The sequence below is a fragment of the Podarcis melisellensis genome (genome assembly GCF_964234715.1).
Source record: "Podarcis melisellensis genome assembly, chromosome: 9".
Classification (NCBI taxonomy): domain Eukaryota; kingdom Metazoa; phylum Chordata; class Lepidosauria; order Squamata; family Lacertidae; genus Podarcis; species Podarcis melisellensis.
The window spans coordinates 57,488,609-57,514,143 of record NC_138541.1 but is presented as its reverse complement, the minus strand read 5'-3'; the positions used below and the strand labels follow the sequence as shown (position 1 = coordinate 57,514,143).

The window sequence follows — 25,535 nt, the reverse complement described above, 5'->3', positions numbered from 1 at the left end:
AAGGGTGGCTTACAAAACCTTCCCCAAAAACCTCAGGGTGGTATATATCCCCTTCTTCCTTTGTATCTGCTCAACACCCCTGTGAGGTAGGTCAGGCAAAGACACTGTGACCAGCTCAAAGTCATGCAGTGGATTTCGTGGATGTGTAGCAAATTGAACCTGGGTCTTCCTAGTCTATTTCCAACTCTTTAGGCACACAATTATGTTTAGCCGCTCTTAGGATTTAGAGCAGGGGTAGGCAAACCAAGGCCCGGGGGTCAGATCTGGCCCAATCGCCTTCTAAATCCGGCCCACGGACGGTCCAAGAATCAGCGTGTTTTTACATGAGTAGAATGTGTCCTTTTATTTAAAATGCATCTCTGGGTTATTTGTGGGGCCTGCCCGGTGTTTTTACATGAGCAGAATGTGTGCTTTTATTTAAAATGCATCTCTGGGTTATTGGTGGGGCATAGAAATTTGTTCATTATTATTATTTCCCCAAAATATAGCCCTGCCCCCCACAAGGTCTGAGGGACAGTGGACCAGCCCCCTGCTGAAAAAGTTTGCTGACCCCGATTTAGAGCCTGTGGAGTGAGAAAGGGTAGTGGCGTAATGGTTAGAGTATTGGACTATGACCTGGGAAACCAGGGTTCAAATTCCCACTCAGCCATGACGCTCACTGGGTGAACTTGGGCCAGTCACCATCTCTTAGTCTAACTTACTTCACAAGGTTGTTATGAGGGTGAAAAAAGGGAAGAGGAGAACTTTGTACACCACCTTGAGATCCTTGGAAGATACAGGTGGTATATAAATGCGATGATGATGATGATGTCTTCAATTCTTGTCCACTAGCTGTATATTTGTAGCCCTCCTACCCATTGGTATCTGACGTCAGCTCGCTCATTTCTGTTTAGATTCTTTCCTTATTCACTGGGTCACATGCCTCTCCTCTCTTTCTGGCATTTTGTTTGTTTGTTTGTGAGTTGTTGTCCCTGCCCTTCACCCTAAGGTTCCAGGTTGCAACAGGAGAATATGCCGTTGTTATTTTAAAAACAGATAAAACCATTACAGCTATAAAGCAAGGGAAACTGTTGCAAATGGAAAAGTATTCCTAAATCTCACGCGGCAAAGATTAGAAGCGCACTTGCTCCATCTGCTGGCAATATTTGAGTAAAGCTCATTCCCAGCCTTTCCAAACCAAAGTACATGGTTTGCTTGAGTACAGTGTTCATTAAAAAGAAACAAATTTCATGCTGAACTGACCTTTTTTACTTGTGGGCAAGCTGCGAAATACTACGGAACCATTACTTATTTATTTAGTGAATAATCTGTAATGTCATTAACTTAAAAAAAAATCCCCTCAGACTGCATTCCTATATACAGCTACTTGGAAGTAAGTCCCATATACTGCTACTTAGGAGTAAGTTACATGCTTCAAAATAGGCATGTATAGGATAGTTCCAGTTGCATCGATTGAGAGTCGGTTTCTTTAAAATCCCTGTTTTTTGTTAAAATTTTACTTGCATAATATCATTTTTCTCCAGAAAAGCGTACTGTTAGAAAATCACAAATGTGTCCTAAATCAGGACGAATCATAGCACACCACAGATAATGGTATCACTGGCTTCCTCTGAAGTCACGACATTCCTCAAAGAATCATGGGAACTTCAGGCAGTTAAGGATGCTGAGAGACGTCAGGAGATCCCCATTCCTCTCACAGAGCAACAATTCCGAGAGCTTTTTGGGAAGAGGAATCAAACCACCCTGAGTTCCCTAGCTTTGTGAGGTGATAGGGGTCTCCTGGCAACTGGCTCTTTTAACAAACTACAGTTCCCAGGATTCTGTGGGGGAAAACTATGGTACTGCTTTTAATATATAATGCAGCTGGGGCTTACAGCACAACACAGGACCACGCAGGGAGGCATTGTGGGGAGGTCATGGCCGCCAGTCTGTTTAGAGAAGCCCCACCACAACTGTGAAAGAGTTTTGTAAAAGAACAGACTGGGAAAAGTCTCTGCCACTCCAGAAACGCCGCTGTTCTTTTTCTCCATCCCCCAAATATGCCTTGCCCATTTTCAGACCCTCTAAGTGTCCCTATTTTCCAGGGACAGTCCCGGATTTGCAGAAGCCGTCCTGGTTTCTGATTTGATCCTGGAATGTCCCGCTTTTCCTTGGGACGTCCCTCTTTTCATCGGAGAAATGTTAGAGGGTACGCAGTTATGTGATTCCCCCGGCAAGGAGATATGTAACTACAGTCATACCTTGTGTTGGGTGTGTAGCAGGAACCCCCCCCCCCCCATCATTCAGTTTGTACAAACTTCACACACACTCACACACTACATACGCTACGCTTCTGTTATAAATTCATAGAAAATCAACCATACATCGGATTTGCACTGTTCCACTTTTATTTTACTCCATGAAGGAAGGACTACAAAATGGGGAAGGTTTGATACAGGCCAGCCATAATCCCTTCACCATCCCAGCACATCCACAGGAGCCCTGCCCAGTTGCTATGCCAACCCTGATGGTCCTAGACAGAAGACAATCAAGAGCACAAAGAACTTGCATATGTGAATGGATTCAGCATGGACTGGAACAAAGGACAATGATCAGATCTTCCCTCAGGGGGCAGGAAACTGCGACTACCTTTTGTCTTCTGAAAATGACTCATGAGGAGGGGGGAGAAGGGAATCAGCCAGGTGACCGGACACTCAGGTTACCACCACAACTTCTCCCTCAACCCCTCCTTTCTGTAATGTATGCATGATGTTTCTGGGGGAGGGCTTGACTTACAGGATGGGAATTCCAAAAGTTTTTATAAGACCTTGCACCCCATTTTTCTGTGTCTTTCCTCTCACCTGCAAGTGAGGGGAGCACCCTGTCGCGACAGTCTTTCTTCAATAAAGACCAAGCCTACAGGCTGCTGATTTGCTTCAATTTACTCTGGTTGGTGTCTTTACTTTTTGTCCAAGGGAGCCCTCGGATTTTTCCGGTAACAGGTGTGCTTCAGGTTAAGCATTTTCAGGTTGTGTCCCACGGCGACCCGGAAGTACCGGAAAGGGTTACTTCCGGGTTTTGCTGCTCGCGCATGCGCAGACACTCAAAATGACATCACAAACATGCTCAGAAGTGGCGAATCGCGACCCGCGCTCACGCAGACATGGGTTGCATTCTGCTCAGGTTGCGAACGGGGCTCCGGAACGGATCCTGTTCGCAACCAAAGGTACCACTGTATACAACCTTTAGAAGACACCTGAAGGCAGCCTTGCATAGGGAAGTTTTTTAATGTTAAATGTTTTATTATGTTTTTATATATGTTGGAAGTCGTCCAGAGTGCCTGGGTGAGGCATACACAATAAAATTATTATCATTATTATTGTTATTATGGAATAGGATGTCCCTATTTTCATCTGAGAAATGTTGGAGGTTGTATTTTTGACCCCACCCCCTCAAAATTCACCCCACTCTAGTCTGCCCGTATATCAGGTAAAAAGAGGTTCGTTGTGGAACTTTTAGCCCAACTCTAATTAAACCATTGCTATTCTGCTAGGTCTTTGAGGCAGAATATGAAATATGGAAGTCTTTTTTTAAAAAAAGACCTCACACACTGTGGCACTATTTTTATTCTTCTATTTTTATATTCTGCTATTTTATTCTGATTTAATACTTGTGTATTGGATTTTGTCTTTTTGTTATTGCCAGAGGCTTTGGGGGCCTATTGGCCAAAAAGAGCCAGGCTATTTTAAAGGGTAATAATAAATGTCTTTGTGATAAAATAGTGTAAGTGGACAAGGCGACTTTGTGACCCAGGAGACCCAATTGCTGTGCACAACTGACTACCTCCCTGTGCGCTTGTATGTTTCATTTGAAATTAATCTTGAGCATCTCTCCCAATGTGCATCTTCCAAGTACAGTGGTAATTCTGGTTACGAACTTAATTCGTTCCGGAGGTCCATTCTTAACCTGAGGTACCACTTTAGCTAATGGGGCCTCCTGCTGCCGCCGTGCCGCCGCCACACGATTTCTGTTCTCATCCTGAGGTAAAATTCTTAACCCAAGGTACTATTTCCGGGTTAGCAGAGTCTGTAACCCAAAGTGTTTGTAACCCGAGGTGTTTGTAACCAAAGGTACCACACTATGTGAAGTAGCCCAACTGATTTCAGATGGCCATATTCAGATGGTCGTATCTCAGCTTCATGAAATGGGAGCCTTCGCTGAAAAAGATCAGAAGTTGATTCTTGGCCCTGATGACACCAGCAGCTTTGTTTCCTTTTCACTTAATGAAGCTTCCAAATATATTGAACACACCAGCAGGAAATTATAGCAGGGCAGGGAATGTTGCTGGAATATGACCAGCTATCTGGAGTTCTGTTTTGCTCCAAAATCTTGCAGACTCAGATTAATTTCTGTACAACCAGATGGTCTCACTGTGCCTGGTGAGACAGCAGTACGGAAAATGCCTCCCCTTCTTGGGGAGTGTGGAGAGATTAAAACTAATCTCCCTCTGCTTCCTGCTTGAGGTTGGGGTGTGTGTGTATGTGTTTCAGATAACTTGGCTGGTTAATTTTACTTTTGTTATTACATCAATATTATTGGGGGGGGCACAGTGATTTAATTATGGCATTCATATGCATCACTAAAAATAGAGACATCTCCTCCAATATTTCTCCAGTGGAAATAGGGGCGTGCTAAGGAAAAGTGGGACATTCTGGGACCAAATCAGAAACTGGGACAGCTCCTGTAAATCTGGGGCTGTCCTAGGGAAATATTATTATTATTTATTATTTATTGAATTTACATACATCCCTATACCCGGAGGTCTCAGGGCGGTTCACAGAAAATATCAACATAAAAAACACAATATATATAATCAAAATTAAAACAAACCCCTCCCCACCCAAAAAAGAGCAAAAAAAAGGAAGGGGCATAGGATGTAAATCAGGTCAACCAAAGGCCTGATTAAAAAGGAACGTTTTTGCTTGGTGCCTAAAGGTGTATAATGAAGGCCCCAGGTGAACTTCCCTGAGGAGAGCATTCCACAGACGGGGAGCCACTGCAGAGAAAGGACACTTGAAGGGCCTGGAAATTTTTGAGCAGGGGTGCCATCTCGCCCTTGGGATTGTTGCAGGTTTTCTCAGTCAATAAAGACAGACACCACAAGGAAGATCAGATTTATTCACCTGTTCAGCGGGATCTCTCCCATAGGCTGAGCCCCTCCTTGTTCTCTGAGGCTTCCTTTTATAGTATGCGACAAACAACTTCTTACACACTTACTCGAGCAGGCAAAATAAAGCAGAACTATACTCAGACAGGCAAGAGAAACAGAACTTTTTTAGCTCCTCCCCGCACCTGTCCTGTCTGCCCCAAACTGCGAGCACGTGCAGATTTCATTGCCCGAAGCTGAAAGGTGCAAATATAAAAACAGACACCGAAAACAGACACAGTTAGCTCACCCCATCTGACAGATGTGTGTCAGACTTCCTGGCTGTGGCGGAGCAGCATGCTCCAGTACTGTGGGCGGAGAGCAGGTGGGGGCATGGCTGGCACACATCCCGGGGGCATGGGATGCGTCCCGGGTGCGTGGCGCCCAGTGGGGGGGAGCCATGATGGCACCCCACCAGGATCATGGTGTTGGGGCAGTGCGCTTCCCCCACCCCCCTCTTCCTCCGCCAGTGCTTCCCGGCATAGAAGACACCAGTTAGTTCTGTTGGATTTCTGTTTATGCCACTGTGCAGTTTTTGGAGTCACAAGACTCTGTTTACATTCCAGACTGTTGGAAGTCTCACGGGAGACGGACGTTGATGTTACTGGTTTCCTGTTTCTTTGTCCTAGTTGTTCACTGACTCTCCCAGAGGGCAGATGCTTATTCTTTTCTGTCCTGCATAGTTAGAAATAAACCTAGCAATGTAGCACACATGTCTCACTCCTTCTGCTGCTTGGATACTCTGCGTAATGAGGGAACGTGCCTGAAGCCTCATTAAAGGCTTAGGTCATTAATCACCGTCGGAGGGGGAGAGCCTGATGGATTCCGAAGAACGTCCAAGGAGGAGAGCCATTTACAGCTCGGTTGAACGGAACCGAGTACTCCGACAAGTTCATCTTCTTGTGACTGACTTTCTGGCATAAATGGCTTACACAGCACTTTCTGCTGGTCTCCAGAGCGTGGGCTATTGGGGGAGATATTGCCTCAATATTACTGTGGGTGCCCAAGCACCCATGGCCCCCTGAAGTTGGCTCCTATGTTCTTGAACAAGCTTGGGAACTTCATTTCCAGTTAAGGATAAGAACGTCATATTGGCTGCTGAGCCCCCAAGCCCACACAATGACTGGTTTTTCTCTTCCCCTTTTCAAGGACTGGATGTTATGCTTGCATAGCAGTTGAGAGACTCTGGGGAGGAGGCAGATAGCAGCATTCACAAACTCCAGCAAGAGCTTGATCCAAACTCGGAGGGATCTGGGCCTGGGTCAGGCTTTCAACATCTTTCCCCCTTTAGTGAAGAGTTATTGGCTGTTCTGTTTCCTCTTATCTGGGCTGCTTGGACATTAGAACCAACGAAACCCAATATGGCTTTAACCGAATCTGAATTCGAAGACCAGGCAGAGCTGAGAGGTTATTTGCTCCAATATTCTTTCTGTGCATATAGTCTCTACCAGGTAAAGTTCAGGCTGTAATGAAGTCTGTAGGACATTCATTTGCATGGAGATCATGCCCCCATTCTAATGAAAAGAGTAAGCAAATGTTGGTCTTAGCAGAACAAGAAGCCATTAAAAGCAAAATGGCTTCCAAAGTCATCCCTGAAGACCAGCAGATTTCATACTTGACAGCTACTTGTTGTTGTTTAGTCGTTTAGTCGTGTCCGACTCTTCGTGACCCCATGGACCAGAGAACGCCAGGCACCTCTGTCCTCCACTGCCTCCCACAGTTTGGTCAAACTCATGCTGGTAACCTCGAAAACACTATCCAACCATCTTGTCCTCTGTCGCCCCCTTCTCCTTGTGCCCTCCATCTTTCCCAACATCAGGGTCTTTTCCAGGGAGTCTTCTCTTCTCATGAGGTGGCCAAAGTACTGGAGCCTCAGCTTCACGATCTGTCCTTCCAGTGAGCACTCAGGGCTGATTTCCTTCAGAATGGAGAGGTTTGATCTTCTTGCAGTCCATGGGACTCTCAAGAGTCTCCTCCAGCACCATAATTCAAAAGCATCAATTCTTCGGTGATCAGCCTTCTTTATGGTCCAGCTCTCACTTCCATTGACAGCTACACTTTACTTAAAATGGGGTCCACTGGAATTACAGCAGCAGAGGGGTTTTTTCAGTTCTTTATTTAACACTTTGGAAAGTTCTGCGCAGCCAGTGTTTGGTGGAAGGAATACAAAGAACAATAAACAAGAAAGCAAAATATTATTTGGGGGTTTTTTAGTATAAAATTTACGTGCCTGTTTTTGCATTTAAGCAATATCACATGCCTTCAGAATGCCCAGGTTGCAGGATTCCTACTAAATCATATTTTAATAATAATAATAATAATAATAATAATAATAATAATAATAATAAAAATTTATTTATATCCCACCCTCCCCAGCCGAAGCCGGGCTCAGAGCGGCTAACAGTAAAATAATACAACATTATAAAATCATTTCATTATAAAATCAGTTCAAATCAAATTAATGGCAACCATTGGGCTAGAGTTCTGTGAGGATTGCCAAAGGAGGGGGTCAGGCTGTGCCCTGGCCAAAGGCCTCGTGGAACAGCTCTGTCTTGCAGGCCCTGCAGAAAGATGTCAAGTCCAGCAGGGCCCTAGTCTCTTGTGACAGAGCGTTCCACCAGATTGGAGCCACAGCCGAAAAAGCCCTGGCTCTGGTTGAGGCCAGCCTAACCTCCCTGTGGCCCGGGACCTCCAAGATGTTTTTGTTTGAAGGCTGTAGGGTCCTTCGTGGGACATACCAGGAGAGGCGGTCCCGTAGGTACAAGGGTCCTAGGCCGTATAGGGCTTTAAAGGTTAAAACCAGCACCTTAAACATGATCCTGTACTCCATCGGGAGCCAGTGCAGCTGGTATAGCACTGGGTGAATGTGATCCCGCAGCGAGGACCCTGTAAGGAGTCTAGAGCGAGTTACAATAATCCAGTCTGGAGGTGACCATTGCTTGGATCACAGTGACTAGGTCAGGGTGAGAGAGGTAAGGAGCCAACCGCTTAGCTTAGCGGAGATGAAAAAATGCTGCCTTTGTTATAGCTGTAATCTGCGCCTCCATGGAAAGGGAGGTGTCGAAGATTACACCCAAACTCTTAACGGATGGTGCTGGCACTAATTGCGCCCCCACAAGAGATGCCCCCTCTCCTTTTTCTCCTTCAGTCACATAACCACTACACTATAGCATGGTCATCAACTTGTATGTTCAACCGCTGAAATACAGTGGTACCTTGGGTTACAAACACTTTGGGTTATGTGTTTTCAGGTTGAGGACCGTGGGAAACCCGGAAGTACCAGAAAGGGTTACTTCCAGATTTCACTGCTCGTGCATGCAGAGAAGCGCTAAATTGCATCACACATGTGCACAGACGCGGAGCTGCAAGTTATGAATGCTGTGCGTTGCGGATGTGCCTCCGTCACGGATTACGTCCGCAACCCGAGGTTCCACTGTATACACCTAATATGTAGCAATGGAGATTTATGTTACTGCTTTATGAATGAATACTGCGTTTTACGAATGGACTCTGTATTTTGTAAATTACCTAAGAGCCACCAATAGGGAGCTCTAGAATCTGACAGCTAACCCATTGGGTACTACCAAATAGTGACCCCTATTGCTGAAAGCAGGTAAACAGCAGGGAATGCTTCAGCTCAGCCTTTGCACTGTTGACTGAACACTCCCTGCCATGCAGATAATGGAGAAAGCTCATAAATTGTATCCCTTCTGGCATCCTGGCCAACTCTATTACACTGGTGTAAACCCTGGTGCACCAGAAGCACAGAATAGCAGCAAATAAAATCCGCTCATACGTCAGCAACTGATAAGACTTGTCAACCAGTTCTTCCAAAGTCTTCCTAAATTATAAAACTCCAAAATACAGTCCAAAAGAGAGCAGGTCTGGGAAGAGGGAGGCATACAATGGGCACCACCAGTGAAAAGGCCCTGCTCTGTGTAACTCCTGCCCTGTCATTTAATAGAGTGCCCACTTGCCCTCCTTCTTGACATGGAATGCTCTCTATTGGAGTCTCCAGGTCCAGTACAAAGACCATAAGAAGGGAGAGCAGGGACCTTGAAGTTCCCATCAGCTGTTAATCAAGCAAGCAAGCACACAGGTCACCTTTGTCACAGGTGCGTCACGCCTATGTTCTGGCCAGGCCTCCACCCAGTCTTGTTTCTGTATACTCTTGTTTGTTCTTAGTAACCAAAAACATATTATCAACAAACATACAAGGAGAAAAGTTGTTTTCCTTCATTTGCAAGGAATCGTACAAAACAAAGTGGGACTAATAAAGAAAAGTCCCAGGGTGGCAACAGAAAGCAAACTAAAAATGCTTTTACAGCTCATCAAAACTATTCAGCAATATCAAGTTATAGGAAAACTGGTGCTATTAACATTAATCCTTCTAGTTGGTTTGGCAACTTCCATGCACATGACGTGTGATGTTAATTATTTTAAATGATAACTAATCAGAGGCAACTACAGGAGAGCTATGATATTCAGGTGAGGGTCAGATGCCTTGTCAATCCCAGCAAGTATATAAGAGGACGACCTGGCCTGCCCGCCCAGGCCTGCGGTGGAGGGTGCACCCGCAAGCGAAGGATCCTCCGCACGCAGCTGGGGTGGCATGATGGTGGCAGGGCAAGCCCACCACAGGGTGCCTTCTTGTCACCCCCTCAAGGATGGCACCCAGAGCACTCCACCCCCACCCCCCTTTGCTCCGCCCCTGGGAACAGATGCACAACACAATCCAATGAATAGCTACTCAAAAGTAATCATCATTGCTTTCCCTGAGCTAAGTCCCAAGTAAACGTGCATAGAATTGTAGCTTTGAGCTTCCACTTATTTGAGAGCAAGCCCTATTAAACATAAAGGGACTTGTTACTGAGTAGACATGCTTAAGATGGTGCCAGTTACCTCCTTCTTCACTCAAGACTAGCAGGAGTGTTCTGCCAAAGCAGGTATAGCCAACGTGGTTTTGACTACAACTCCCATCATCCCTGGCTATTGGGCATGCTGGCTGGGGCTGATGGGAGTTGTAGTCAGCTGGGGCTGATGGGAGTTGTAGTGGGGGTGATGTAAAATGCCTTAGTTGTTTCTCAGCTATTGAGACAAAAAGGCTACAATGAGTTTGGCGTATACATTAGTTCCTATATCTATCAACTCTGTTCAATTTTGTGGCTACAGGCCTTCTTGCAACTGTTTAGAATAAGCATCTAGCCCACTTTCAATCAGTAATCCTGTACTTTTTGAAGAAAGCATGTCTATTTTATTTCAGGAAGTAGTAATCCAATGTCATTGTTTGAAGAGAATGATAGTAAATATAAATCTCAACATGTCTTTGTTACGTTTGTGTTTCTTTTTGCTGAGAAATTAGATCTCCGAAGATACTGAAATTAATTAAGCCACATCAAAGAGCAGCCTTGTAATGCATTGATAACATATTCTTTCATCTTCAGGATTTCTTAAGGGCCACTTCTACTTGCAGTCATAGAATTATCCCTAATTACTCAGACTTTGTGAGCAATCTTTCTGACAACATAAAACCATCTTGTATGTTATAAATCAGGAGATGTGGAAACCCCCTTGAGAAATGTTACTACCCTTGTGGGCAATGTTTTTACTTCGATTACAATTCAAATTGACTTCAAATTAAATCTTAGGTAAAAGCCAGTGGATAACTTTCATGAGAAACTGAAAACCTTCTGCCTTTCAGATGTTGCTCTGAAACTCCCATTGGCCATGCTGGCTGGACCTGGTGGGAGTTGGAGCCCATTGACCCAAAGGTTCTCCATGCCTGATTCAAGCATATAAGAATCCTGTTAAGAAATATCAGTACTCATTTGGTCTTCCCTCAAAACTTTATTTTGTATTTTGTGGATCTTTGGACTGAGCCAGCAGGGAACATTCACGTTTCTTTTGAACTCCTCTTTAGGTGAAATATTGGTGGCAAGCTAGCCCAATGTCAGGAGGCAGCATGGCTTCTTTCTGGCCAATGAACCTGAATATTGGAAGAACAGACAAAAAGAAGTACCGTATTTTCGCTCTATAGGACGCACTTTTTCCCCTCCAAAAATAAAGGGGAAATGTGTGTGCGTTCTAAGGAGCGAATGCAGGCTCCTTGGCTTCAGCGATAGCAACACGAAGCCTCCAAAGCACAGAGGGAGCGCTCCCTCCGCGCTCCGGAGGCTACACGTTGCTTCCGCTGAAGCCTGGAGAGTGAGAGGGGTTGGTGCGCACCGACCCCTCTTGCTCTCCAGGCTTCAGGGATAGCCGCCTGAAGCCTTTGGAGCGCAGTGGGAACTCGCGCTGCACTCCAAAGGCTTTGGGTTCCTTTCACTGAAGCCAGGAGAGTCTTGCTCTCCCAGCTTCAGCAAAAGGAACCCGAAGCCTTTGAAGCGCAGCGTGAATTCCCGCTGTGCTCCAAAGGCTTCAGGTGGCTATCCCTGAAGCCTTTGGAGCACAGCGGGACCTCGCGATGCGCTCCAAAGGCTTCGGGTTCCTTTTGCTGAAGCCGGGAGAGCAAAACTCTCCTGGCTTCAGCAGAGAGGGAGAGCTGCGCAGCACCCCTTCAGCGAAGCGGGAGGAGAAATGGAAGGGGCTCCGTTTCTCCCGCGGCTTCACTGAAGGGTCCCTGAGCAGAGGGGGGGGGGAGAAATTTTTTTCCCCTTGTTCTTCCTCTCTAAAACAAGGTGCGTCCTATGGTCTGGTGCGTCCTATAGAGAAAAAAATATGGTACTTCTTCAAACAGCACAAACTGTGGAATGCATTGCCACAGCATGTAGTGATGGCCACCAACTTGGATGGCTTTTAAATGGGATTAGAAAAAAATTATGGAGGCTATGACTATCAACAGCTGTTGGCCATAATAGCTATAGCCCCGTCCACCCAGTATTGGAGACAGTATGCCTCTGAACAGCATGCAGCTATACTCATAACCTGCTTGAGAGCTTCCCTTGGGCATCTGGTTGCTGTCAGGAGCTGGAGTCAAGCGTAGGTCAACAATAAAACAACAAAGCACAATGAAGTTAGCTCTTTATTCAATGAAACAAAACAACTCAGTCCTACTGGTCACAACAACCCTCTCAGTAGATCTTGCTCAACGAAGCTGTTGTGAGGACTGAAGGTCCCCACCTTCCTACCAATCTCTAAGGCTCCTCCCCCAGTTCATTCATCAGCCGCCGCCTAAGGCTCCATTGTCTTGTCTCTCATTGCTCTGCTCTCTTCATTTCTCTGCATGTTCTGGGAGGGTTGCAGTAGAATAATAATAATAATTTTTTTTTATTTATACCCCGCCCTTCCCAGTTTAAAAACTGGGCTCAGGGCGGCTAACAGCAAATATAAAACACTGATTAAAATGTGACTTAAGGACAGCATAAAATACAACATAAATGCAGCATCAATGTCAATAAAATTCAAAAATTCAGGGGTCATTTTTTTGGGGGGGAGGGACCCCAGTCAGTAAACATCAAATGATCACCAGGGCTAACTGGCCAAGTTGGTCCTACTAGGGCCAGCAAGAAGACCAGGGAAGAGTTTAAATGTAGGGTCCCAGAAGGGTTTCTTCATAGAAAAGGAAGGGGGAAAGGGAATAGAGGATCAGGCTAATTCAAATTGAAGGCCAGGCGGAATAACTCTGTCTTACAGGCCCTGCGGAAGGAGATCAAGTCCTGCAGGGCCCTAGTCTTGTGGGACAGAGCATTCCACCAGGTCAGAGCCATCACTGACAAAGCCCTGGCCCTGGTGGAAGTTTCCTTAGGGCCTGGGACCTTTAAGCTATTATTATTCATGGACCTTAGGGTCCTCTGTGGGACATAGCAGGAGAGGCGGTCCCATAAATACGAGGGTCCTAGACCTCATAGGGCTTTAAAGGTCAAAACCAGCACCTTAAACCTGACCCGATACTCCAGCGGGAGGCAGTGTAGCTGGTAGAGCACTGCGTGAATATGCTCCCATGGCAAGGACCCTGTGAGGAGCCTCGCTGCAGTATTCTGCACCCGCTGTAGTTTCTGGGACAGTTTCAAGGGCAGCCCCGTGTAAAGCGAGTTACAGTATTCAAGCCTGGAGGTAACCGTTACATGGATCACTGTGGCCAGGTTGGGGCGGGAAAGGTAAAGGGCCAACTGCTTGATACAGCGAAGATGAAAAAATGTCGACTTGGCTGTTGCTGCAACCTGCGCCTCCATGGAAAGGGAGACGTCAAGGATTACACCCAAGCTCTTAATGGAAGGCACTGGCACTAACTGAGCCCCCGCAAGACAAGGCAGTTAGTCCCCAAACCCCATGCCATCCCAACCCAGCCAGAGGACCCCTGTCTTCGAAGGATTTAATTTCAGCCGGCTTCCACAAAGCCATCCAGCCACAGCTTCCAAGCATCTGGTCAGTGTGTCCGGGGCCGAGTCGTGGTGGCCATCCTTCAGCAGATAGAGCTGAGTGTCATCAGCATATTGGTGACAACCCAGCCCAAAGCTCCAGACAATCTGGGTGAGGGGGTGCATGAAGATGTTGAAAAGCATCTGGGAAAGGATTGCGGCCTGCAGCACTCCACACACCAAGGAGTGGTGCGACGACACCCTCTGTCCCCGACCAGATATGAAGGAGTACAGCCATTGTTGGGGTGTGTCCTGAATCCCCACGTCGGCAAGATCATGATCAACCATGTCGAAGGCTGCTGACAAATCTAAAAGAATCAGCAGTCCCGACTCAGTCTCCCGATCCAGTTGTCTATGGAGATCATCTGTTAGGGTGACCAGAGCCGTCTCGGTCCCGAAACCAGTACGGAAACTGGACTGAAATGGATCTAAAGCCAATGTTTCTTCCAAAAACCTACCAAGCTATTCAGCAACCGCTCTCTTAATTACCTTACCCAGATATGAAAGATTCGAAACTGGGCTGTAATTGGATAGATCTAAAGGATCTAGTGAAGTTTTCTTTAAGAGCAGGCACACCACTGCATCCTTCAGCTCCCCTGGGAATGTCCCTGTGCCAAGGGACAGATTGATGATTTCAACCAGGGGGACCCACACAATGTCTGGGCACACTCTAATCAGCCAAGGGGGAGAGTCCCTGGGTTTTTCAGCAGCCTACCTCATCTCTGTCTCCTTGTTCACCTCTACTTCTGCCTCTGTTTCTGCTCACTGCCACAGTCTCTTCCTGCTCACTAAACCCTGTTGCCTCTTCAGTTTCCGACACCTCCTCCTCCCAGTGTGTCCCCTCTTCTCTCTCTGACCACTCATCGTCATCCCACCACCAATCCCCTGGCTCTGAGCCTTCTTTCCCTGGGGGTTTCCTTGAGGGTTCCCCCGCTGGTGTCTCCCACCATGCCTCTGCATCCATCCATGACTGTCGGCCACTTGGGCAACAGAACATAACTTTATTTTGTGTTTTGTGGATCTTTGGTCCGAGCCAGCAGGCCTCTGCTTGTTTGTATTCATGGAAGCTCATCTTGGTCCACACAATTTCCTATTGGTCTCTCTACAGCATCTACAGAGAGGCCAGTCAGAAAAGAGTATGATCATATACCGTATTTATTGCTCTATAAGACTCACTTTTTCCCTTCTAAAAAGTAAAGGGAAATGTGTGTGCGTCTTATGGAGCGAATGCAGGCTGTGCAGCTATCCCAGAAGCCAGAACAGCAAGAGGGATTGCTGCTTTCACTGCGCAGCGATCCCTCTTGCTGTTCTGGCTTCTGAGATTCAGAATATTTTTTCCCCTGTTTTCCTCCTCCAAAAACTAGGTGCGTCTTGTGGCTTATAGAGCGAAAAATACGGTACTTAGTTGTGTTAAAGTTCCTGTGGATAATGTGGAAGGAATTATGAGAGGGTATTAAAAACCTATCGTTCGGCTTGGAAGAGAGAGAGAAACTTCTTCCGCCTCCTGTAACAGTTTTTTAAGACTGCTAAAACAGCAGCTTAATTTCATTGCCTAGACTAACCGGTGCCAGGTTATCCCAGGAGACAAAGAGAAAGCCAAGTATCTGATCAAGCTTGAAATGCCCTTGCACAACTGCCTTATTTGTTCTCAGGAATAGGCAAACCATGCCAAGATAGCTTTCTCATAACAGTAAGATTTGACAAATGCTACCTCAACCTTTTCCTCCAATCTTCCAACTGACCTCCCTGCTTCAATGTGAAACATTACTCAGAGGTGTGACATATTTTTCTTCTTGCATAACGCACCCAATTCATAGGGTAAGATCTTGCCAGCTACAACTGCACATAGTAACCTAGCGCATCACTAAGTATATATATATATATATATATATATATATATATATATATATATATATATTTGTAAACAGAAAGTGCTCTAGCTAATAGGCAGCAGGAGATATCAGATATCTAAAGTCTGCTGATGAATTTGATACGGTCAAGTTTGATTCCACCTGAAAGCAAAGTGGTACATCTCTTAGCCCAGGCAAAACAGATGACCATCAAATATATGAAGGGTGGTATACAAATTTGATCAATAATAATAAAGTACACTTGTGGTGGGTGTGCACACACATTTGTGGTGGATGAAGCAGACAGACGTGGCCACAGTTTAGGATCTGGCCCAATCACCGTCTAAATCCGGCCAGCAGACAGTCCAGGAATCAGTGTGTTTTTACATGTGTCCTTTTGCTTAAAATGCATCTCTGGGTTATTTTGGGGCCTGCCTTGTGTTTTTACATGAGTAGAATGTGTGCTTTTATTTAAAAAGCATCTCTGGGTGGCGCTGTGGGTTAAACCACAGAGCCTAGGACTTGCCGATTAGAAGGTCGGCGGTTCGAATCCTCGCGACGGGGTGAGCTCCCGTTGTTCAGTCCCTGCTCCTGCCAACCTAGCAGTTTGAAAACACATCAAAGTGCAAGTAGATAAATAGGTACCGCTCCTGCAGGAAGGTAAACGGTGTTTCTGTGCGCTGCTCTGGTTCACCAGAAGTGGCTTAGTCATGCTGGCCACATGACCTGGAAGCTGTATGCCGGCTCCCTTGGCCAATAATGTGAGATAATAATAATAATAATAATAATAATAATAATAATAATAATAATAAATTTTATTTATATCCCGCCCTCCCCAGCCGAAGCCGGGCTCAGGATGGCTAACAACACTAAAATAGTGCAACACACTAGCTCTGCAACCCCAGAGTCGGCCATGACTAGACCTAAAGGTCAGGGGTCCCTTTACCTTACTGGGTTATTTGTGGGGCCTGCCTGGTGTTTTTACATGAGTAGAATGTGTGCTTTTATTTAAAATGCATCTCTGGGTTATTGGTGGAGCATAGGAATTTGTTCTTTTCTTTTTTCAAAATATAGTCCGTCCGCCCCTACAAGTTCTGAGGGACAGTGGACCGGCCCCCTGCAGAAAAAGTTCGCTGACCCCTGGTTTAGGGACAGAGCACAGGCTTTTCATACAAAAATAATCTTGGTTTAATGGCATCTGTGTGGCCTGCTGATGCCATTGCCCAATGCAGGGCACTGCTAGTCGGTTAGCAGCCCTGTTCCTGAATGGTGCTGACCCAGTCTCTCCCCACTTCTGATGCCTTCTGATGTCGCTCACGCGGCAGCCCAAACAGTCACCGTGCAAGCAGCAGCCCATATGGATGCAGTACAAGGAGCAGCAACAGCCATCCTAATTTTACATGTCATGTTCTGTAACTTTAAATGGAAATTCTTGATGGCTCTGCTTCTCAAGAGGCTATTTATCTTGTGCCAAGGGAAGTAAGTTTTTCTTTGACAGCTTCCTTCCAAAGTCCTATCACCACCACCTTTTCTCTTGACCCCTCCTTCGCTCTTTTAATTTATATTCAATCCCACTGTCGGTACATCACTCTTTTTTATGTCGCCTTTCCCCACAGCCATAGGTTTGGCAGTTTGCCATTTGTCATGGTATCTCTTAGGGTTCTGTGACCTTTTCCTAGCGCAATAAAAATAGCACTATGACTCGGCTCCTTCCAGATCAAATATCTTCAGACTCATCAAACACAGTTTCTTCCCCGCAGTCCATTGATCTTTCCCTGTTACTCTCCGCTGCTACATACTCCTTGGTGAAGTACGAAGTCACACTTTCTTCAAAGGAAGAAGAGCAAAAGAAGTCATGTTATCCAATCCTTAATATTTCTGAGGGGGAACGACTTTGGATTATCCTGAAAAACACTAGCACCGTGAATCTCACGAGTACATTTCAGTTAGTCAAGTGATAAATTTTTGTGAGTTCGTTTTTCAGTTCCAAACACTGTTTTGAAGGGTGCAAAGAATTACGGAGGGGGGAAACCACCCCAACACTGTTAAATTCTTCCCTTTCCAATAATTTCATGCCTGTTCATAGCCACAGTTTCCCCCAAACTGCTCATGCTACTTTGCCAAAAAAAAAAAAAAGTTACTTGAAAGCATATTGCCTGCACTATTTTTTTAAACTCCCATTGCTATAAACTGGTACTTTGTTTTATTTATTTAACAAACATTAAGTACTGCTTGTGGGACGCGGGTGGCGCTGTGGGTAAAAGCCTCAGCGCCCAGGGCTTGCCGATCGAAAGGTCGGCGGTTCGAATCCCCGCGGTGGGGTGCGCTCCCGCTGCTCGGTCCCAGCGCCTGCCAACCTAGCAGTTCGAAAGCACCCCAGGGTGCAAGTAGATAAATAGGGACCGCTTACCAGCGGGAAGGTAAACAGCGTTCCGTGTGCGGTGCTGGCTCGCCAGATGCAGCTTTGTCACGCTAGCCACGTGACCCGGAAGTGTCTCCGGACAGCGCTGGCCCCTGGCCTCTTAAGTGAGATGGGCGCACAACCCCAGAGTCTGTCAAGACTGGCCCGTACGGGCAGGGGTACCTTTACCTTTACTTTACCTTTAAGTACTGCTTAGTGGTGGTAAAAACTTAAAGATGTTTGCAAAGCGTGTTCTCACTAGCAGAGAGCACGTGTTGCGGTTGGGGAACAGACCGCCATCATGACTAGGCAAATTTGGTGGGAACCCAAGCCTGTAAAGGGTTAAATGGGTTGCTGGGGATTTTTGAGTGTTGCCAATTCGGAGGAGGGGTCAGAGTCTATAAGTAGAGGAGATAGACGAAAGGACATCCTCTTGGCCGTTTTGCATCGGATCACCCGCCCCCCTCCCTTTTATAGGGTGGTTCTTGGGTTCAATTGACCTTGCTATGCCTGTCATGGGGTCGTTCGCCTTTGAGCGGGGGCCTGGTAGGAATTTTGCCATTTGGCTGATTGGCTGTTGCCATTTGGTTTTTGCCTACTGCGTAGCAAATCGTCACAACTTGTAAGGTTGGCGGTTAGGCATTGGTTAAATTGGTGCTTGGAGGGGTAAGGTGCCTATCCCTCCAAATGATGCGAAAGGGAATTCCGTTAAAGGAATCCAGGGGCTTGCCATTCTTTCGTCCTTGTCCGTGGTGCCGGGCTTGGGCCGTGCAAGCCCCACCGGAACATGAGGGTGAGAGGTGTTGGACTGGTTCCCAGCCTCATTTCTCCCCAATACTTGTTTCCCACGCTGGCTTCCGGTGGTGTCCGGAAGGGACCAGCTCTGTCCTTGGGGGCAAGGACAGATAGTCATAACCAATGCCTAAGCAACCACTCACATTTGCTGTATTTGAATAAAGTTGTGGCCAAAATTATGCCAAAAACCTTAAACAAAAATTAACGTGTGATGTGTGAATTTTTGGGGGGTGGTACTGTGGAACTCAACACGCAAAAAATAAAACCCATTAATTTGTCAATAGAGGTTAAAAATTGGTATTTAAAAGCATGAAAAACCAATTTAAACCAATAATAAACAGATTAAAACACATATCGCTTCTACATGCCGGTATAGGCTTTCCTAAACAAAAATGTTTTAAGCAAGCACCAAAAAGACAACAGTGAAGGCTTTTGCTTGATGTCAGTCAGCAGGGAGTTCAAAGGTGTAAATCAGTCTACAACTCCCATGATCCCTAGCTAGCAGGATCAGTGGTCAGGGATGATGGGAATTGTAGTCTCAAAACATCTGGAGGGCTGAGGCTAAGGAAGCCTGGTGTAAATGCTGCAAACACTAAATATTTCATACAAAGGCAGAAAGAGTATTATGTAGTGCATATTGATAGCGCCACTTCATCAGACTGAAGCAGTTGAATGGGCATATATGGGATAAGACAAGCTCACAAGCTGCTAAGGCCTTTGTAGACTAGTAGTGACATCTTAAATTTGGTCTGGTAAAAATTCAGCAACCAGTGCAGGTCTCTGAGCAAAGCAGTTATATATGCTGACAGAGTCTCCCTACTGCTGAGAGAATGAAGCAGAAGAGTGAAAACTTCTTTCACAGAGAAAGAAAACCTTCGAAAACTGTAAGACAGCTTTCATCACAGCATGTCTTTCAACCACAAAAAAGTGAGGATGTGGGGACTGCCTTCTTTATTGTAATAACGTAATAATATATTACAGGCACGTCCAACAGGTAGATCATGATATACATTTCCGAGCACGATTCAAAGTGTTGGCATTGACCTTTAAAGCCCTAAATGCCCTCGGTCCAGTATATCTGAAGGAGCATCTCCACCCCCATCGTTCTGCCCAGACACTGAGGTCCAGCTCCAAGGGCCTTCTGGTGGTTCCCTCTCTGCGAGAAGCCAAGCTACAGAGAAGCAGGCAGAGGGCCTTCTCGGTAGCGGCGCCCACCCTGTGGAACGCCCTCCCACCAGATGTCAAAGACACCAACTACCAGACTTTTAGAAGACATCTGAAGGCAGCCCTATTTCGGGAAGCTTTTAATGTTTGATGCATTACTGTATTTTAATATTCTGTTGAAAGCTGCCCAGAGTGGCTGGGGAAACCCAGCCAGATGGGCAGGGTATACCGGTAAATAATAAAGTAGTAGTAGTAGTAGTAGTAGTATACCAGTAGAACACTTGACGTCTGTGGTAGATCATTGGTAGATCACTGGCTCCCCCCACAGAAGCTGAACAACTGTGATCTGAACCCCTCAAAACAGGTCTTCCCTTCCTAAAAAGAAGCTCAACAAGTTTGACCTGAACCCCGCAAAAGGGGGTAGATCACTGCCAATTTTTAACTCTGTGAGTAGATCACAGTCTCTTGGGCGTGGGCCACCCCTGATATATTACATTAATTATCAATGCAATCGCAGTGACGTTTTGCTGCTTCATTCAAAATATCACTTCTCACCAAATCACCTGAAAAAGCAGCCTAGAATAAATTCACACGAGAGGTTTCCTCCCATACACTGCAAGGGCCTGTAATATTTCTTTTTCCATGGGCATGTGGTAGCTGCTAATTGGCTATTAAAAGACGTTCCTTTGCCAAGAGACAGGCTGTCTCCTTCGAAAGGCGATGCATGGAGTCTGGACATCAAAAAACAGAGACTGTGAAGGACTCACATGCAAATCATTGCAAAGTGCCATTACTTTAGCAAGAGCTTACTCGATTTCATAAATCTTTAAAACTCATTTGAAAGCTATTTTTCACAATGGGACTGGTAAGCCAGAAGCATTTTAGACCAGATTGCTCTTTTCATAACCCTTTACTGAAATGCCACCATTTCCCAATTTCAGCACCCACAAGATCAAGAACGAAAGAGAGAGAGAGTCGGGAATGAACATAAAGAATGATTTCCCCTAATTTTCATTCTGCAGATTGTCACTGGATTACAATACTCCTCCTTATCGCCCCTAAATTATTTAAAGTAAGCTGAGCAATCGAAATTCTCCCACCACCTAAATTATTTAGGGCATAAATGTTTCCCGTCGAATGCTTTTGTGGTCATATTATGTGTCTTGCTCCTAAGTGAATAAAATTAGCTTTCATGCCATAATACAAAGCAAGGGTCGGAAATAATACATGAAGTTTCTGCCGTTATCTTTTTAACCATGAAGATGAAGCCCTGTTCATCAACAATATCATTTCATTTGTCTTCCGTAAAAGCCAGCGCCTGTGAAAAATGGGTCAACCTTTAGTTATGGGGAAGAAAAAAATGAAGTGTTATTTTTATTTATTTTTTAAGAAGTGGGACATTCCAGGATCAAATCAGAAGCTGGGACGGCTTTTATAATTTCAGGACTATTCCTGGAAAACTGGGAGACTTGGAGGGTATGCTAGACTGGCAAGGTGCCATCTACATTGTAACACCAGCCTGCCAGGGCATTGCCAGCTGACTCCAAAGCCTCAGAACTTTTTCCTTACTTTGAGCAACTTGTTGATAGTACAAGGACTCTAATTCCTCCCCTTTTTCCTTGCTTGCTGCCCTGAACTTTAACCTCTGCTCCCTTTAACGGCATACTTCCTCCCGGTCTTCCTGGCCCTTCTGTTCTTGCACACATACATACCGTATTTTTCGCTCCATAAGATGCACACGACCATAAGACGCACCTAGTTTTCAGAGGAGGAAAACAAGGGAAAAAATATATTCTGAACGACACAGTGGATGTGTGATTTTTGTGGTTCATGCTGTGGCCACAGACATGTGATCTGATGGTGAATTTGGGGTGACCCAATGCAAAAATCCTGAGGATCCATGTGGATCCGTGCTTTGTAACCACATTTTTGCACCATTGCGGCCCCATGTAAGTAAGTGCGTACTATGAAAGGACACATGAGTCTTAATAAAAGAATGAATCAGCTGCCTTTGCATCCTCCAGTTTTGGCAAAGGGACATGAGGGTAAAATTCTTTCCAGGCCAGGAAAATTCTGTTGGTGTGGTTACTCATTTGTATCTGTCACCTGGTATCTCTTTGTCTCAAAATGAGCAGCAATAAAGACGCCATTCAGAATAGCTGTTTATGGGAACCTGTGTATTTGCATTTGGCACTGATCTTATCCCTTAGCATATATCACGCTGTTTATCAATGTTGGCCATCTTCACTTGATCCTGGTTAGAGCTTTAGTTTACTTTATTGGGTGTAAAGCTGTCCTTCTATTCCAAGGTTTCACACCAAGTTCTCAAGGCCAAAGAAATGCAAGTTCTTGATATTAATTTAGTGTGTTGTTGGACCTGACAGGATCTCGCCTGTTATAGATCTTTTCAAATGACAAAGCTGCCAGACACCTCACATTTGATGGAAATCAATTTCTCGTGGTATTATTTCTCACCGGAAAAGAAAAGGTTTGTATATCCCCTGAAGCAATATAAAAGTAGCCTCTTTCCCTCTCTTAAAAAAATAAAAAATAAAACCAAACTGTTCTGAACATCAAGAGCCTCATTTAAGAATATTGAATTAAAAGGAAGAAATTGCCTGCAACTATAAAACTGTACCAAAAAATGGAATGCATTCTATCTCACCTTATGTAACACTTAATAAAATCTTGCAAGAGCTTTCAAGCAAACAAACAAAGCAGGAAAATATCCCCAACAGCTGCTGTAATTGCAGTCGTATTCACCCTTTTTGAGAATAGGCTGTTATGGGCTACAGTGGGACTTCCTTATGGGTAAACGCACATAGGATTTATATTGTAAATCTCTATAGTCATATGTGCTTGCTCTCAACATGGAAGGGGTTAGCAATCTTGTCCCAAACCTCAGAGAACTGCATTTTGGAACGATAACATAGCAAATATCTATAGTCTTTGTGCCATCAGTTTGCTACTGGCAAAATCCGATGCTTAGTGAATAGGGCCGGTACCCCTCCGTGAGCCTTGTAAATTGCAGTGTTGGTCCTGGAAGTATAGGCAGGAATGGATGGGAGAATTAGGCTTTGTTCCAGAAATAGCAAAGGTCTCAGGGACCTTGAGTGACCCCGGAGCTGGAGGGCAGGAGCCAGCCAAGAAGAAAATGGGCAAGAAGGAAGGAAGTGGGGAACCAATGACATATCATGGAAATTGACAAGTACAGCCATGCATGAGCTGGAAGCTGTACAGAAGAATTTATAGGTAGCCAGGGTCATTTAGAGGTGGTGAATGAAGCTATTGTTGGGTCCAAAAATCCCACATGGTCAGCAAAAAGAGGCAGTGTTGTAATAGTCAGCATATAACAACGACGGCCTGCATAGATGCAAGCGAGTCAAGTCCAATGTATCATAGAGTTTATCATCCACAATGGAGCAGAGTGACTCACTTCCATTAGGTCTATTCAGCAGCTGAGTAACAGAGATGTCGAATGAAAGGAGGCTCTCCCACTTCCAAAGGCAGCTATGGTTTATATTTTCTCCATTGTTTTATGTTTAACATAGTCTTAACTGGCCTTTCTCTTTACAAAGACAAAACACACGGTACCAGGAGTGGGAGGCACATTGCCAAAAAAGAGAGTAAAATTAACACGGCCACCAAAAGCCTAGGCATTGGTGCAGTTCAGAACTCTGAATTGCCAGCAGTTAAACACGGAAGCAACATTGCTGAAACCTAGGAAGTATCTCAGAAGCAGTCTGAATTGTGCATCAAAGCTACAGAGATTATTAAAGCAAAGGATGAACATAAGCATGTTCAGCTTACAATAGTAGAAACCATAGGAGCTTTAGACATTTTTGGTGTACATACATACGTAAAGTAAAGGGAACCCTGACCATTAGGTCCAGTCGTGACCGACTCTGGGGTTGCGGCGCTCATCTCGCTTTATTGGCCGAGGGAGCCGGCGTACAGCTTCCGGGTCATGTGGCCAGCATGACTAAGCCGCTTCTGGCGAACCAGAGCAGCGCACGGAAACGCCGTTTACCTTCCTGACGGAGCGGTACCTATTTATCTACTTGCACTTTGATGTGCTTTTGAACTGCTAGGTTGGCAGGAGCAGGGACCAAGCAACACGAGCTCACCCTGTCACGGGGATTCAAACCGCCAACCTTCTGATCGGCAAGTCCTAGGCTCTGTGGTTTAACCCACAGCGCCACCCACGTCCCATACATACATACATAAAAAATACACACACACACAACACACACAAAACACACACACACACACCAGCCATGACTGTGTCTGGTAGATGTTTTGTACTTACGCAAACCTTCCTTAAGCCTGCTGATATATTCCTGTGAATGAATGGTGCCATTTAAATCAGAACCAGTGAAGGCAGTGAAAATAGCAAATGATACCTCATGAACTAGAATTTCCTTGGACCAAATGAGAGAGGAGAGCTGATGGAAGGCCAATCCATTCTGCATAGGTAGTTGGCTACACATTAACCTTTAGTTGTCGGCACAGCTCAATGGCCCATAACAGGAAGCCTTAAACACTGCAGGCCACAATACCTGAAAGACCACCTCTCTCCATTTGAACCTATCCCGACCCTGAGATCATCTTCTGAGGCCCTTCTTCATGTGCAATCTGAATGAGAGGTCTGGAGGGTGGCAACACGAGAACGGACCTTTTCTGTAGTGGCTCCCTGTTTGTGGGATGCTCTCCAAAGGGAGATTTAAAATAGTCTTCTAACTTGATAGAAATGTCATAGCAATGTGTTCAGCTATTATTTAATCAACACAAGGTGTTGTTATTGTTTTTTGTAGATGTACTATACAGTCCTACCTTGGAAGTCGAATGGAATCCGTTCTGGAAGTCCGTTCGACTTCCAAAGCATTCGACTTCCCAAGCGTGGCTTCTGATTGGCTGCAGGAAGCTCCTGCAGCCAATTGGAAGCCACGGAAGCCCCGCCGAACGTTCAGTTTCCAAAAGAATGTTCGCAAACTGGAACAGTCACTTTCAGGTTTTGATCGTTCGGGAGCCAAAATGTTTGAGAACTAGGCTGTTTGAAAACCAAGGTACAACTATACCAGCTTTATATATGGCTGAGTTTCAGGTAACTGTGAGATCTTACCACATAAAGGACTCCAGCAACTTTTTATTTTATTTTATTTTTTACAAACGTTTATTGACTGAATTAGACAAACATGGTGGTTTTCCTTAATATAAAATAGTATAACAAACTGCTGCGTTGACATAATAAAATGAGGTTGTTTTTTGTATCAAGGCGCCATCCTTAGCTGAGGCAACTCTTGCAGCGTTGCAATCCGTTCTCGTTGCAAGCGGTGCACTTGAGGGCTTTGAATGAGTCCGTAAAACAGTTCCGAAACACTGACATCTTGCTCCCATGGCACGCTGAGCACGGAATAAAACCAAAGCCCCCACATGAGAGGCATTCATGAGGGTGTTGAACTCTCTGAGGGGGGGAGAGACAGAAAGTAAGAGGGCATCCATTATTATTATATTCTGAGGGCCAAACTGGACAGGAAATTAAATGTGAGAATGAAAGTAACTTACACATTTCTTCTTATGTAAATACAGTGGTACCTCCGGTTGCGGATGGGATCCTTTCCAGAGCTCCAGTCGGATCCCGAGGTTTCCGCAACCGGAGGTGCCTGTTGTGCGCACACACACGGCGCAATAAATCAATGCCCTCCCAGCAGATGTCAAGGCAATAAACAACTATTTTAAAAGACAACTGAAGTTTTCAATGTCTGTTTTGTTTTTAGTATTCA

At 45.3% G+C, this 25,535-nt stretch overlaps 1 protein-coding gene across 1 annotated transcript in view; it reads right to left on the bottom strand.

The window, feature by feature from the left end:
- Positions 1-24,929: 24,929 nt before the first annotated feature.
- GRXCR1 (glutaredoxin and cysteine rich domain containing 1) overlaps positions 24,930-25,535 on the bottom strand; it is a 48,483-nt gene continuing 47,877 nt past the window's right edge. Inside the window, exon 5 of the mRNA XM_081924610.1 lies at positions 24,930-25,216. Within this exon, the coding sequence (XP_081780736.1) occupies positions 25,037-25,216 (180 nt within the window). The 3' untranslated portion in view covers positions 24,930-25,036. The remainder of the gene's footprint in view (positions 25,217-25,535) is intronic.